The sequence below is a fragment of the Chaetura pelagica genome, unplaced genomic scaffold (genome assembly GCF_000747805.2).
Source record: "Chaetura pelagica isolate M959 unplaced genomic scaffold, ChaPel_1.0 scaffold139, whole genome shotgun sequence".
Lineage (NCBI taxonomy): Eukaryota > Metazoa > Chordata > Aves > Apodiformes > Apodidae > Chaetura > Chaetura pelagica.
Genome location: NW_009970717.1, coordinates 7,617,027 through 7,633,604, shown reverse-complemented (window position 1 = coordinate 7,633,604; position 16,578 = coordinate 7,617,027). Strand labels below are relative to the sequence as shown.

Genomic DNA, 16,578 nt, shown 5'->3' with positions numbered 1-16,578 from the left:
GGATGGGAGCAGCGGGGCCGTGTCCCCAGGGCCGGCACAGCGGGGCCGTGTCCCCAGGGCCGGCACAGCGGGGTGTCCTGTGCCCGGCCCAGGTCATGGGGGGGAACAGGCTCAGCCTTCGTGTCTGGGGGAAAAGAAAACAACTAACGTGACTAAGCCAATCTCATGATTTTTGAGTGAACTGAGTCATAACTGGATCCTGGAACCCCCCCCCAGGCGAGAATCCATGAAGTTAATTGCTAATTTACTCCGTATTTTTCTTTTTTTCCTTAAACTACTGAATCCTGCAAACGTCTTGGTTCAGTTTGGGAGTAAGAAGCAGAGAAAGCTGGACATGGCTGGGGAAGTTGGGAGAGAAGGAAACCAAGAACTTTGTGTGTCTGTTCAGAGAGGAGGTTCAGGGAAAGACTTGATCCATGGCTCTGCAATGGGGGCACTTCCCTCTCACTTTGCGAAGTGCAAACCCTTCACGTGTGCTCATGAAATGATTTTCTGTGTCAGCTTTAGCTGGCACACCCTGCTGCTGCTGCTCCCTTTTGTTCGGCCCAGGGCTGCTCCTCTGTCCCCAGGCAGACACCTCGCAGGGAAAATGGCGGCTCAGCATTCAAAGAGAGAGACAAAAAAGGGAGACAGACGTACAGGCTCTTTGCATGCAGCATTTCAAACCTCTGGAACCCCCTCTCCCCTCAGGAGCCTCATTTACAAGGGAAATACTGGAGTGAAAACCCGAGCGGAGCTCATCTAGTTGAAGGCGAAAATCCCCTTCTGCCCACAGTCCTGCCTAAGTAAAATGCCTTGTTTTTCCTGGAAAGGCTGCCCCTTCAACTGGCTGAAAATAAAAATGGGCATGGTGCCTCCCACCTGAGAACAGCTCATTCAAACACCAGTGCAATTAAAACCAGTGGCTGATGTTGAAAACTGACATCAGCAGAAAGGATGTCACTGTCTTAGCAAGGTTTCAAACACCTTCCACTTCATCCTGTCCTGATACAGGTTCTTTTTAAAGTCACGTGACGTTTTACTGCAGCATTTTGTAATATTGTACGTTTTATGTTTTATTGACACTAAGACACAAAGCTGGGAAGAGTGGCTGACACACCAGAGGGCTGTGCTGCCATTCAGAGAGACTTAGACAGGCTGGAGAGTTGGGTGGGGAGAAACATGATGAAGTTCAACAAGGGCAAGTGTAGAGTTTTGTATTTGGGGAAGAACAACACCATGTCCCAGTACAGGTTGGGGGCTGAACTGCTGGAGAGCAGTGTAGGTGAAAGAGACCTGGGGGTCCTGGTAGACAGGAGGATGACCATGAGCCAGCAAAGTGCCCTTGTGGCCAAGAAGGCCAATGGCATCCTGGGGTGCATTAGAAAGGGTGTGGTTAGTAGGTCAAGAGAGGTTCTCCTCCCCCTCTATTCTGCATTGGTGAGGCCACATCTGGAGTATTGTGTCCAGTTCTGGGCCCCTCAGTTCAAAAAGGACAGGGAACTGCTCGAAAGAGTCCAGCGCAGAGCTACAAAGATGATTAAGGGAGTAGAACATCTCCCTGATGAGGAGAGGCTGAGGGAGCTGGGTCTCTTTAGCTTGGAGAAAAGGAGACTGAGAGGTGACCTCATCAATGTTTACAAATATGTAAGGGGTGAGTGTCAGGGAGATGGAGTTAGGCTTTTCTCAGTGATGACCAGTGATAGGACAAGGGGTAATGGGTGCAAACTGGAGCATAGGAGGTTCAAGATGAATATCCGAAAAAAAAAATAAAAAATTACTGTAAGAGTGACAGAGCCCTGGAACAGGCTGCCCAGAGAGGTTGTGGAGTCTCCTTCACTGGAGACATTCAAACCCACCTGGATGAGTTCCTGTGTGATGTGCTCTGGGTGACCCTGCTCTGGCAGAGGGGTTGGACTAGATGGTCTTTCGAGGTCCCTTCCAGCCCCTAAGATTCTATGATTCTATTGTAGTAACATGCCTTAAAGAACAGAAACTCAGGCACATTATTCTCAATTTAAGATTTCAACTTGGGAACAGAAATACTTCCAGCTTCTCCCTCAAGCCTTCAAAGCAACTGCATCTCATACCACAGTGTATTTTTTTCCTTTGCATATCTCCAGGGATTGGTGTTCTCCAACATCAGTGTTACAGGCAGCAGCTCCTTGACATGCTGATGCCAGGACACAGGCATGGAAATGTGGGAGGAGAAAACTTGAGGGTTTTGGTGGCTGTTTTGTGGCAGTTTTCAAGCTTTCCTCGGAATTTGGCAATAGGAGGTAGAGAAGCAGTTATTTTTCCTCAGGGAGGAAGGGAGCTCTGCTTCCTGACAAGGAGTACAAGGTTTTCCAAGGCCTACAGCTTAAGGCAGTGGCACAGACGGGGCACAGGAGCTGATTCCCTAAGAGCACAGGCCAGGAAGATACACCTTTTCTCCACCCACCTTCGTTACTCGCTCAGAGGGCTGTTCAGACCTCACCAATCAACCCACTCGTGTCCTGTCATACTCTCATTTTTGGCAGTTTCAGCAGACCAGTTTCACAAAGCTGTTCAGCACTTGGGAGCTGAAGTCGTTTTCAAGCCTTGTGTGCCATCTACAAACACTTCCCCAGGGCTGAGAAGCCACGTCTGGGTCACCAACATCCAAAATCAGGGGGCACTGCCAGCCTGTAATTCCAGCAGTGCCTACTACCCTGGGTCTTGTAGGGACAAAGGGGAATCATCTGTTCCTTAATAACAGAACTTATGGCAACCCCAGAGGCCTCTAATAACCTGAGACCTGTCCCATGCTCACCTATAGCCTTTGTCTTTGAAGGGACAATAAATGGACCAGGAAAAATAAAGCTTACTTTGATGAGTACTGAGGTTATATTTTGCTTATGCAATTAAATTTAATGTTATGACTGTGCTTATCTACTCCCCATTAAATACTGTCTTTCAAACCACTACAGAAACTGGATTGAGTCTTTTTTCCCATCTGCAGAAAATGAGAAAAGCCATTTCTGGTTTGGAGCACAATGCAGAAAAGGTGGATTAGCCAATTAAGTTATATTTCCACTTCAGCTTGTTTAATAGGCAGAAGCTAAATATAAATGTTTCCACCATTATCAATGCCACCTAAAAATAATATAAAAATTACATCTTTGTCACTTTTAGCAAAAGAGAAAACCTCCATTAAATCAGTAACACAAGTCAGACAGTGATGAGCACAATATTCTAAACTGGATTTATTGTTTCCAGACATTAATGTAATACATAAACACATTAAAAGGGGGGATACAGTAACGAGCAACCCATTAACAGAAAGCAAGTCTTTGAAATTTTCTGCCTGTACTTACACATGAAAATGTCTCAAAAAGTTAAGTACTTGCCAGTCAACAGAGCAAGGATTTCAGATATAAAAAACCCCCAAACAATTAATTAATGAGTTTATCATAACCAAAGTGTGTGTTTGTTCTTTTTTTAATTTACTTTTGGATAAAAAACAATAACCATTACCTCATGCAGTGTACAAAGGCTTTAAAATAAATCCATTAATGCAAATGAAAGACTAACTCTTGAGGCTTTTTAAAAATTTATTTAAAACACCAAGAAAACCTCAAGGAATTTCACAAATTTAACTTCCATGACTTTTCTGAAGTCCTTTCTTAGCACTGTAGAACACACCTGTAACTTCCTTGCACCCCAATTTTTTTCTCAGAGGTACCTCCTTAAATACAAATATGTTCTTGTAGTATATCTAAGGGTTCTTTGATTTAGAAGAGCTTCAACTGAAATAAGTCCAAAAACGTTGTCTTAGTGTTTTCCAATTGAGGTAAAGAGTTGGGGAAAAAAAAAAAAGAGAGAAGGTGGGTAGCAGGGTATCAACTGTGTATGCACCAGATGGCAAAAATAGCCAAATGTGGAATACCTGTCAAGGGAGATGGTGAAAGAAGGACTGAGGAAGAAATCACAGAAACAATCAACAGTTCTCCAGCAGAACTTTAAACCAAAGCCCTTGGAATCCACTCAGCAGATCCCTGATGGCTGAAAATAAAGAGTGTTTATTTGCATGTCTGGTGAGCTGGGGCTGGGGAAGAGGCTGCACAATAGTCACGCTTACAGCTGACTGCCTGACAATGCTGGGAATGTCACTGCTGCTCCAACAGCTGCTCCCATCCCTACCAGCCACACAAAGACTGAAAGATCCACCCAACGACGAGCAAGGGGCTCACAAGCAGAGCGGGAGCTTCTGCAGGAAGTAACATCATACATGGCAAACAAGAAACCGAGTTAGCAACGTGTGTTATAAAAAAGTATAAAAGTTGTCTTTAAAAACTTCCTAAAAATTTCTTTTGGGAAGGAGGAGCAGTGATCTGTGGCCTGGCACTGTGACAGCAAGGGAAGTGGCTGGATCAGATTGCTGGTGATCGACTTCTTGCAAATCAGAGGCATTTGCAAAACGCCCCGGGGTGGATGCCTGAAAGCTGGGCAGACAGTCGGGGAATGTCTGTATCTGCAGCACAATCAGCTGTGTTTGTAGAGGGTGGACTAACACTTGGGTCGGAAATCTCTTGACTTGGTATGCAGAGGATGGTGTGACACAGAGGATCTAACACCGTTTTCAGTCAGTCCCACTGTCTGGATCCCAAACACAGTCCTGAGCATGTCTGGGGTTTCTGCCTGTTGAACCTGTCGTGCTGGGGAAGGTGTTGGGTTTCATGCCTGACAAGCTGTGGCTTCCAGTCCCTGCTAAATCCATCAGAAAAGGCTTTGCTCACTAACGAGACAGTTTGAACTTTGGGGGGTGGGGGGGGGAGGAAAATGTGAACAGACAAGTAGTGGCCCCTGTTCACACTGGCCACTAGGCATGAGCACTGCGAGGCTGGTGTTAAGTGAAGTGGATCCCAGCTTCTACAGCCTGGTAGGGCTGGGGAGGGACTTCTTCCTTCAAGTTTACCTGAAGGAATCTCCTGCCATTTCTCCCCACCATCATCCCCACCATTCCAGCAAGCCCCAAACTCACAGTGAGCTCTTTGAAGTCCAAAGCAAACTCTGCCTTCCATCCAAAACTTTAGATCTTCCAAGTTCTTTGATAGATTTTTTTTTTTTTCCTCATTCTGGGGCAAGTTCTAAGGCTCACAAAAAACTTGGTGTTGTGTTTAGATATGAGAAATGCCACAACGAGGGATGCACAAGTCATCTCACCTTTCCCAGATTTCAAAGTTCACAATCCATCAATCCAAGCCCACGTCAATCCCATCTATTATTTAGCCACACAATAAGGTCTTAAGAGTACGGTGGAGTTATTTGCTCTTCAAACTGATCTGACCTGCATTCACCAAAAGCAATATTCTCTTTGAACATTCATGTGTTTCAGAAATCTGGTACTGACAACTCAGGAATGTATTGTAAATGAAATTTAACATTTCAAAAATTCAAGATTTGCAACATCAAAGAAGTTTATTTTTTCTTAGCAGTTGCTGCTGAACTCCTTTGAACTGCTCTGTAACTTCTAATCAGACCCTTGATGCTCTGCCTCCTTCCCCTTGACATCATCTCAGCCACAAATTAAACCTTATTTTTAAAACGTTCATATAATACAAAGTATGTGGAAATGCCATGAACCACAGATGTGAAAGACTAAGCCTTAACATTCAAGAGGGCAGCATAAGCTCTCTTGCCATGTTACCCCTTGTACAGCAGGAGGGTTTTTGGTTTCTTTTGTTGTTTTTACCTTACACACAAGCTTGATCCAAAAACCACATTCAACTATACATCTTCAGAAGATGCCTGCAGGCTTCAGAAGATGCCTTTTCCCCTCTCCATTTAAAAAGAAAGAATCAAGGTTAGATAGAAATGATTAAATAGAGAGTCCTTTTGGAGTCCACCATCAAAGGGTGGTTACCCAGGAGTAGTCATCTTCCCCGATCTTGATGTTTTCTTGTTTTTGTCTTTTTCTTTTTGTCCTCTGTTCTGGGTTTTAATGCACAGACACATGCAGACACACCAGCAATTGCTTTGGGTAAGTCAGTTCCTTTGTACCATTTATTTTTTTCCTTATCATAAACCTGGACTGTTTTGGAGAAGACCGTTTCTTCCCAGCTGTAGCCTCCAAGGATATAAATCTTGCCTTCCCAGACGGCCACCCCTGACTCACTGTTTGCTTGCAAGAGAGGAGCAACTCTGGTCCACTGGTTACACTGGGGGCTGTAGGACTCCACGCTGAGGATGTCAAAACGAGCCATGGTTTCTATGTTGTCATCACTGCCACCAATGGAGTAGATACTGTCCTGCAAGGTGCACATGCTGTGCCACCCCCGGGCAGTGATCATCGGCCTCTTCTCCTCCCACACATCCGTGCGGTGATCGTAACACAGCAGGTTTTTTCTGTAGGGGCCAATTTGGTAATCGTGGCCTCCTGAGATGTACACAAATTCCTTGTAGACAGTTCCAGCATGGCCATAGGTAAACCTAGGGCAGGCAAAAAATATAAAGGAATCCAACTTAGAACTTAGGGGTTTCATCACGAGACACGAGCATTCAACAAGGACTGCTACTAAAGAAGAGAATAAACAGTAACTAAAGACAGAAGAATCCCTAATCCTGTTAGTTACCCAGTAATTATTGATACTGCTTCGCCCTGCACTGCAGAGTGCAGGCAGGACAATCACTTTTCAAGGCATCCTTTTCATACCTGGTCGCTACAGAGCACTAAGGTATGACAACCACTTTTTAAGGCATCCTCTACAGTGTCATACAAGAGAAGCAACCCATCCTGCTCTAGTTGGCAGGGCCTTCACTCCCATTTTCCTGCTCCAGTGCTTGGGTTGGATCAGTCTGAGAGGGCCAGAGAGGAAAAAATCCACAGCAAGGGTTTCTATGACAGAAAGAGGAAATAATCATGATACCTCTCAGACTTACCAGTAGTGATTAACCAAGAAAAACTAACAAGAAAACAACTGTTTTGCTTCCCCTTCCACAGCTTCAGGATCACGAAACACGTTTCTTACCCACTAGTGTTCACAGCCCAGTTTATTTGCAGTCATGTGACATGTAGCATCCTTTTCATGAGCTATCCATCTGTTCTACCACTTCTGCTATGCAGGTGGTAACTTCTTTGGTCACACCCAGACAAGGCAGCAGACCTCACAGTCAATCATATATCACAGTCACATTTCAAATAAGATGAAATGAGATGGTAGAAACCAACACTAGGCACGTTGTTTCCACAGGGCAGAGAGAAAAAACCCGCTTTGATCAGCCATAATAAAGCCACTACAAACTTAATTCTTGAGGCTGTTCTTAAGTTTCCATAAGGATATTTCTGACCAACCAAACCCATTTGAGCTCTTAGAAGTAGAATGCTAAGGTGAGGGGCAGCCTTGATGTCTTTGAACATACCCTTCCTGCACAAGCCTTTTTTTAATTTTCTCAGGCACAGGGAGGTGTCAAAAGGTGTAGCTGCAGCACCAACCACAGCAAACTGGCTCACACTTTGCTACACACCCATTGAGCTGCAGAACAATACACTCATCATGCTTCACTCACAAGCTTCTGCTACCATCCTTTGTACTCGAGGACTCAAGACAACGCAACCTCTATGGCAGACAAACCTAGGTTAGCATTACTTTAGCCTGGAATGCTTTTGAACCATGCCTGAACATGCTGGAAGCTCAATGTGGATAAAACCTTGAGCTGTTTTTATTTTGCATTGTAATAGTTTTTATTTCGCTGCTGCACAAACGGTATCATAACTTCTTGCACACACCTAAGTGCCAAGCACTTTTGTGCCAAGGGAAAAGGTGGAACAGAAAAGAAAACCCACATTTACCCTGAAAGCACAATACTTCTGAGAAAAGCTAGAAGATGTTTATTATTCTAGATGCCTACTGAAACTTCTGATCTCTGACCAATCCTCTTGCTCCAAGAAACACAAGAATCCTTGACATGCTTTGCCTAAGAATGCAGAGTGGCCAGAACAGAACTTCCAACTACAAGGGCTGGGGGCACCATCCCTGGAGACCCTGAAGAGCTGACCTCAGCACTGTGCTGCTCTTAGCTACTCAGGGAAAAAAAAAAAAAAAACAAAGAGGAAAATGAGAGGACTAAGGCACAGTTATGAGACTTTCTCCAAAAAGGCAACTCAGAAATTCCACAGCTCACAATCTGCCTAACCATGGAAGCACAAAAGTCACGCTGGCTGCTTGTTTGCCATGGAACACCCTGAGCACACACACTCCAGCTTTTGCACCTGCCAGAAATGCTGTGGCAGGTGTAGTGTACACAGACACTGCTCTGCCTTCTTTGTGGCCTCTTACAGCCAAGAACAGGGATCATATGTCTCCAGTCTAGTTGCTGGAGTCGTTGCTTCTTCTCTATTTACACAGGAATGGGTCTTAAAAAGTAGACTATCTGGGAGGTGGGATGGACCACTTAAATTCATTTCCTTTCTCAAACTGCCCTAGATTTCATATCCACATCTAACCAGCAAGCTACCTGAAGGATGTGCAGCACACACCACTGTGGAGGTAGTGTCAGACAACAGATAGTTTTGAGGAATCAGGAGGAGAAGAGTGCAATGACACTGAATCCAACACAAAGCCCGGGGTTACTAAACTGCTGACAGCAATCACTTTATATTCAGCATTTGGAAAAGGAAAAAAAAGACTGTAAGTTAAGAAAAATTTGAGTGGCCTTTGGAGAAATAAGTTAAATGTCTGCCCAAGCTAACTGAAAAGTGGAATTCTCTACAGGTGAGCAAGTAGTCATTTTCTCTCAAGCACACACATCCAGTCTAGCATAGACAGCTACAGAAAAAGCACTGATCCTTTCCTTTCTGCCTCAGTCAATGGGTACATCCAGTGAGCATCCAGCAAAAAGCTGCAGGAATAATCTGAAAGAGGCAATCATACCTGAAGCATCAAATCGACCATCAGTTTGTTGTTTTCCAATATAGGGAGATGACCCATTGAAACACACCAGAGGTGTTTCACTTTGCCTGCCTTCTGAAAAGCTCAGCCAGACTTGCACAAACCCTGCTTCACATTAATAGAAAACTGCATGAGATACAATGCACAAATTGAAAACAATCAATAAGAATCCTTTCTTTGAGCCGTGTGGTTTAACAGGGGCATTTCTAAATGTGCAACAAGATCAGGACACTTCAATACAGCAGGTCCAGACACCTGCCAGCACAAAGCATCAAGCCTTATCTCCAAGAGTGGCCAGAAAAAGACAGAGGCATTAAGGAGAAAGAAGTTTTGATTCAGAACATCTGCTCAAGCCAGTTGTCAATTTTGTAGTAACTTACCTACATACAATGCTGCAAAAATAGCAGTTTCTTACACCATTCACTAGATGCTTGAAAATCTACCATTTATTTGCTTAAACAGAACGTTTGGCCTAACTCAATAAAGCTTTGGGAATCCCCTACTCCAGCCAAAGTCCAGGCAAGCCATGGTTGCTCTGAAACTCAGTGTCCACCTGTTGCAACCCTGCAAGATTATTCCTGACACAACTGTTAGAGCAGATACCATCATTCTCTAACCTGTTCCAACACATTTCCTCACACAACTGCTTTCAGTTGTTCTGCCAGACTTTAACCTAGGGCCACTCAATTAATTTCAGTGATGACTGCAGCAGACTTTTTCATGGTCTATTCACGATGAGAACATTTTGCACCAAGTTCTGCTCTGCCAAGCTTCTCAGCCACTGCTGCTCCCTTCCGGGCTAGAAACTATAGCAGCAACTGCTCCTAAAGAGCCTGGGAAAATGGTGAAAAAAAAATTTATAGGACCTCTCTTAAGAATGGGAAAGAGATCCCACAACCAAAGGACCTGAACGAGAGTCAGGCAAAATTCACTTGTAGGAGACTTGGACCAAGTCCACTCTTTAGATAGCTTGGCTGAAGTCTTCCACGTTGAGCATTTGCCTCAGGATGCTGTGTTTTCTTCTCCAGTAAGACAGCTTTATTTCAGTCAAAACAGCTCAGCTGCTTCCAAGAAAGTGGTTAGGGAAAATGTGTTGTTGTGACCATGCTGGGGTGGGAAGGGGGTGGGAGAAGTCCCCTTTGCTGGGGTTATCTACTTGCAATACAGGTAAACATGGTTTATCTGCAACAGCCAACCTGAGCAGCCAAACATAGAGAAACACCTTACAAGGAAAACAGTCACAACCAGATGATAAAGTAAGGCCAAAAAAATTACAAAAGCCTTTGACTGAGATCTAAACAGTGCCTTTGAAAAGACTCTCAAGTGACCTCTGGAAAAGTATTTTAAGAATAGCACAGGGAGATTACAAGAGCTCTCCCTCCCATCCTTCCAATCTACCTCAGGACAAAAATGAAAACCAATCAAGCTGACAGGAGGCTTGCTGCCTGGAAGAGATGGTTGCTCAAGTATCAAATGGTGATGTGGTTTGTTACTTGCTGATTCCAGCTTGGTTAGATATCCCCTTGCTTTCCTTCTAAGGATACCCATTCGTCAGCTAAAGCCACACAAGCTCCTTTTACTACTGCTCTTCAAACATGGGATAATTTTCCAAACATCTCTATTACCTTGGCAAGCCTGCTATATAGGACCACGAATCCTTCTGAGGACTGTAGGTCTCAACTGAAGAAAGTGCCCCATTTTCATTCCTGCCACCAACAGCTACCAGCATGTCAGTTATAGCTCCCAGGTAGAAATCTACACGGCGTTGTCTCATGGAGGCAACCTGTCAAAAGAAACAAAACATGCTGATATCTTCAAAGAGCTGGCAAGCAAGCTGACTTCATGTATTCATGTGGGGGATAGAATCTGCTTCTTCCAATTTATTTGAAAAGGAGAGGTACTGGGTTGGATCCATTATATTACTAAAACACTTCTGGTTTTCTGCAGCAGTGTGTTACATTGCACTCCTGTTCAAAAAAAGGGACAACAGGAAGGATCTAAGAGACAGTTCACTCTATAAAGTGTCTCTATGAAGTTACATGGGCCTCCTTCCAAAACTCTGCAAGAAACATAACTTGGAATCACTCAGAAACACAGCTGAACCACACAGGACGATTGGTTCAAAATATGGGAGGAGTGTAATATTTTACAGGTCCTGCACTGGCCGCAGGGTTCTACAGCAGGACTGGAAGTGAATAGCTTGTTCTGAGAGGCTTTTAGCACAGAGACCTTTGGCAAACATCAGAGACATTTTCTTTTTGCATCAGACCCATTTTTATTTCTATGTGCTATTGCTTGAGAAAGATGAACTACGTAATTGTGTCTGTAAGTCCATTCGACCATTACTCCCAAAAGCAATCTAAAGAGTTGCAGGTGGATGCAGAAATTTCACAGATGAGATGTCCAATTCCCCAGTGAAGCTGAAAATCTGTCCCAAAGTCTTTCACTGTGTTCACTTAAAGCATACTCATGAAGGATTCTAGTAGCTGCTTTTTCAACTTGATTTGCCCCTTGCAAGTGTTGCTACATTGGCTATTCTAGCAAGCCCTGTCCTTTCACCAAGGAGAAGAAAACACTCTACACATTAAGGACTTTAAACAGAGAAATAATACAGCTTAAGTCTCACCTTTATCCACTGGTTACAGCGGGGATCATACCTATATAGGAGATTGGAAGCTGCATCCCCTCCATTGTCTCTCGAAAAGCTGCCTCCGGCTATGAAGATGAAGCCTCCCAAGACTGCAACGCAGTGGTGGCTTCGCCTGGCTGGGAGGGGGGTCTCTGCCACCCACTGCCCCTTTCTGATGTCCAAGAAGCAGGTATCATCACTCAGTTCCAGGCAGCGCTCGGAAACCTCCCCGCCCACGAAGAGCAGCCTCTCCTCGCAGGTCCGCAGCGCCGTCCGCTTGTTCTGCAGCACCGGCTGGGCCATCACGTTGTTGTGGTAGTTCACTGCCTCCTCTATAAACCCCTCACAGTTGGCTTCTTTGGGAAGAAGGGAGCAGACCGCCGGCTTGACCCGATGGAGGAGATCGCTTTTAGGTATCAAGGGAAAATGAATGTTATCCAGAACCTGGTAGGCCTCGTTCTCCCTTTCCGGGTACTGGGTGAGCCACTGCAGGGCAGCCTGCAGCAGGTCGTGCTCACACTCCTGCTGCACGTTGCTGCTGTCCAGGTACTGGCACAGCTTCTGCAAGGAAATGTTCTGCAGGAAGTCCGGGGTGAAAGACAGCGTCCCAAAGTTCTGCAAGATGAAAGAATCGATGTAGGAGTCGAGGCGCTTCAGGTTGTAAATGGAGGCCAATTCCTGCAGGTACAGGTAGTTCTCCTCGCTCACTTCGTTCTCCAGATACTCGCAGCAGAAGTCGACCACCTTCCAGATCTGCAGCAGGTGAGCCGTCTCCAGCACGTAGTCGATATTGCCTCCATCCAAAGACAGCTCACTGCCGTAAAGGAAATCCACCACAGCCTTGAGGCCAATGTAAGAGGCTCCAAACAGTTCGACCTCCTTTTGGTGGGCCTCTCGCATGCCGATGGTGAACATGGAGTTGAAGTAGTCGCTGCAAACAGCGAGGAGGTTCCGATGGGCTGGGACTCGCTGCTCATCCACCACAAGGACAATGTCACAGAAGAGGCCTCGGTGCCTCTGTTCATTCAGGCTCTGAAGAACTAGACTAGAGTGGTCATCCCACCTGTACACCTGGAACAAACAAACTCTATCAGGCAGAGGTTATCTTTACCGAGATAAATTTCAGCATACACAAAGTGTTTCCTAATCAGATGCAGTGATACATGAAGAGACAAAGCCTACTTGTACTGCACATTTATTAGAAATGCTGACTTGACTCAGCTGGCAAGTAACACAGTATGAGCCCAAGCTCCTCACCTTCACTTTGAAAGGCTTATGCAGACTTTTACAGCTTCCTACTTCCCTTTTTAAATATAATTTACTCCCACCTCCTCCACAATGCTGCATCCAGGCCTCCTCCCTGATGATTTATACAGGCACGCTTTTCTGAATCTCTTCCACTCATTGTCTTCCAGACATCTTGCTGACATTTCCTTCCTTACTTGTCCCCCAGATGACTCCTCACAGACTTCTCAACTAAACTGCTCACTAAATATTTGGAGTGGGAGACACATGTGCAGCAGTATGCCAAATTTTCTTTCAGCCCGTGTATTGTTTGGGTTAGTGCTTATTTGACAGCTACTCCCTCCTAAATCTTCTCAGAACTCTGCATTTCTAAGCTCGTTAGGGCAAAATCCCCCTCTTTCTTCCCATATTATTCCAGGCACACACACTGCATTAAAAAATAACAGCTGTTTATTTATGTGCAAAGCCACACATGTGGGTAACTTATTCCCATAAGACTTCTACTTGCTTCCAGAAGCTGAGGTAGTCCTGGTTTTAATGAATATGACAAATATTTTTTTCTTTTGAAGAAGGAGGAAAATCCCCTCAGAACACGTTTGGGGGATCCCACTGGTCCAGACATCATTCCCACCAGCTCTGTGTGTGCCATGGAGCTTCTCAGGCAACCAGTGTTTGCCTCTCTCACAGACTCGTGTTACCTTTCTTAAGAACCAAAATGGAAACCTGCTGCTACCCCAGGAATGTCCTGCAGGACACGTGCTGAAGGGGCTGGTCACCCCAGGACATCGAGCGATGCAGCTTTTAGGACCACCCTCCTGGAGCAATGGAATGCTTGGTGGTGCACTCAGCTACCCTGTGATCTCTCTTAATAAAAGCCAGGTTAAGCTAAATGCAAATACATAACTTTAATTGCCAAATCCAAAACAGGCAGAGTTGCAGAGCCTGTAAGAACATGTAAGAGAAATGAAGGGAGGTGGAAAGGAAGCACATCTTTTTATTGTACCCAAGTTAGCTCTGACCAGTTCTGGATGTAGGACCCTGGGTCTCACCCAGTTGTACACCCTCAGACTGGATTCCCAGAAATGACACCCGGAAAAGGTGTCTTGGTTCATATCTACACTGAAAACAGCCACACAGATGACCAGAGGTCTCTTCAAGCCTCTCAGGCATTCAGCCTTTCCTTCACTGAACTGTTACTTCTCCTAGAAATCCTATCTGTGGCCTTGCTGGTTCCCCAAACAGAAAGCACATGATCACTGCTGTCTGGCTAAGCCATTAATGGGTTGGTTAAACCTCTCTACCCACTCGGGTGGGAAAGGTTCAAGTCCTACAACCAATTATTTTTTTTCCCCAGCATGCAGCCCTCTCACCAGACACACAATCTGTGTACAAAACTTGGTAATTGCACTTTTGATACGCTGAGATAACCAGGACTCATGCACACAGCTCACCACTGTCCAGACGTGATGGCAGCCAATCCTCCTGAGCCAACACCAACCTTGGGAGCCTGACCTCCCACGTCTGCCCTTCAGCAGTTGGTGGTACAGCAACAGGCAGTCTGCCCAGCATCAGACCCAAATTAATAACCAAATGTGCTGCTCTTAGCGTGACAGCCCAGTGGTTTCTCCTTAGCTTTGCTTATGCTCTTTTCTAAACAATGGAGACTGAGCTGCCAAAAAGCCTTCTGTTGGATTCACTTGGTACGTGCAAGTGTACAGAGCTAAACCAATCCAAGTGAAGAGGCTTCAATAATTAGAAGTTTTCTGGGCCAAAACTCTTTGTGATTTGCCTTGTACTCACTCATTGCCTCTTAAAAATATTCTGAAGGCATAGACAACAAAGTAACTTCCACTGAGGAATAAATCTTCCAGAAACATGTAACAGGAAAAAAAAAAACCCATGGGGTTTAAGAACTGTACAGTTTTTTATCTCTGTTTTTCTGAGGTTGAGAAATGCTGACATCATGCAGGAACCCAAGCAGAGACCAGGCATTAGAGGAGGTGGCAAGAAGAATAAATATGGCAAAGGACAAACAACAGATCTGTGATAAGTACGATAAAGGACAGTGGATGAACAGACAATAACATCTTACAGCACCCTCTTCTGAATCTGAATCAGGAGGGACAGTTATTGGATTAAATCAAAACCATTATTCCCTCTAGTCTCCGTAAACTGGCTGATCATTTCTCCCTAATATTCTCTAATACCACCATCATGCATAACAAGATTACAGCAGAATATAAGATTTGCCAGAGATCCCCATTTACTTAGCTGACTGCAGAGTCAGCAGCATAATCCTGAACACAAATACGCCTGACAACTTGTACTCCTAAAATCCTTGTTGCCACGTAGATCTGCTGCTGCTTCAGAAATCAGGCATAAAATCATTGCATATGGCATTGGATGGACTCTGAATACATTAACATATTTCAGCAGCTTAGTGAGTTCATTCGTTCAGTGAGCAAATAACAGAAGCTGGTAGCTGCACATTTCCAAACTAAGACTAATTTTATACTAAACACTAACATCTTTCTCAAGCTATTTATATTCTGCACAACAGCTTTAGCATTATCTAGTAATTCTAAGTTTAACAGATAGTGACAGCTGCTGTCTAAGCAAGAAAATAAAACAATGCTGTCAAAGTAATTCATTTGTAATGTGATGATTTATTATTAGATTCAGACTAAACCATTTAAATGGCAGACAGGATCAACACTCAGGGAAAGACTATATTGGTAGGGATGCATTTAAAAATTAGTCCTATTTATCATCAATTATTAGAGCAGTATTTTAAGATTCAAAGATGTAATATCTTTTAGATTGTTCATGCAGTACCACTGCTCATCCTTGATGCAAGAGAGTATGAGATTGGTCTCATTCAACTTTGGTAAGACACATAAAGGCACTGAAAAGTTTTTCTCCTCTAGCTGTTGTTGGTAGTACAAGGTACTTGCTCTGCAGCATCTTTAACCTAGTGCTCCCAACAGAACAGAAAACCAGTTTTCACTGGTAGGAAACAAAGTGAACATAATCATTACAGCTGATATTAATATCTGATAAATCTTAGGCCAGTATCCTGATGATCTAATTCAAGAGGTACCTAAGATGGGTTTCTCTTGGTTCCCAAGTAAAATCAATGTATTTGTGCAGATAGAGATTCTACACAAAGAAAATTAACCTCATAAACCTAAGAAAACCTCTTGAATAGATACTGTTTGCAGGATCAGGACTCTCATCCTGCACAAAACAAAGACTATATCTAAAAAGTAATCCCAGCTTTGCCTCTGTGACCAGCCTGGATTTTATGGCACAGATCGCCAGGGAAAATTCCCCAAAACAAACACATTGCATTTAACGACTGAATTTTTGGCGTAGAGAAAAACACTGTGTTGTGATGCTGCGGGTTTCTTCTTTAAGTTATGAGTCACAATGAGCAGATGCCCGTTTGCTGCTGCTGCCGCCTTTTGTTTTTTTTTAACCACCAGGTAGCAACTCCTCCCCAACCCACCCGGTTGCACCCGCTGCCTCCACGCCTGGCTCAATTGAAAAGCCCCGAACACCAACACCCCTCACAGCCCCCCCACCCACAGCACATCCCTGGCACCCCTTCCTGTTCCCTCCGTCCCTCGCACGCTCGCTGCGCGACGCAGAAGGTACCAACCTTGGACGATTCACTTATCTTGTGCGCCCGACAAATCCTGCTTTGCCTGGTGCCCTCCATGGCAGCCCGAGCCGCGGCCAAGCTGGAACAAAAGCCCAGACGTTAGCAGCCCACAGACCCCTCCCGCCCTGCCACACGCCGCATAAACAACG

At 44.7% G+C, this 16,578-nt stretch overlaps 1 protein-coding gene across 1 annotated transcript; it reads right to left on the bottom strand.

Annotated features, from left to right (window-relative positions):
• Positions 1–5,694: 5,694 nt before the first annotated feature.
• Positions 5,695–16,486, bottom strand: KLHL36 (kelch-like family member 36). The gene is made up of 4 exons (XM_010006209.1): positions 16,427–16,486; positions 11,518–12,591; positions 10,517–10,674; positions 5,695–6,432 (listed from the first exon to the last, which is right to left on the bottom strand). The coding sequence occupies exons 1-4, from the start codon at positions 16,484–16,486 to the stop codon at positions 5,877–5,879; spliced, it is 1,848 nt and encodes a 615-aa protein (XP_010004511.1). The 3' UTR covers positions 5,695–5,876.
• Between the last annotated feature and the right edge of the window lie 92 nt (positions 16,487–16,578).

Bases quoted from the DNA above. Each gene is read 5' to 3' on its own strand.
- KLHL36 (XM_010006209.1), bottom strand. From the start codon at position 16,486: ATGGAGGGCACCAGGCAAAGCAGGATTTGTCGGGCGCACAAGATAAGT. The intron at 10,675-11,517 runs GTGAGACTTAAG...TTCTTTTGACAG, and splicing joins GCTGTAACCAGTGGATAAAG to GTTGCCTCCATGAGACAACG. The intron at 6,433-10,516 runs GTAATAGAGATG...TGCCTGCCCTAG, and splicing joins TATATAGCAGGCTTGCCAAG to GTTTACCTATGGCCATGCTG.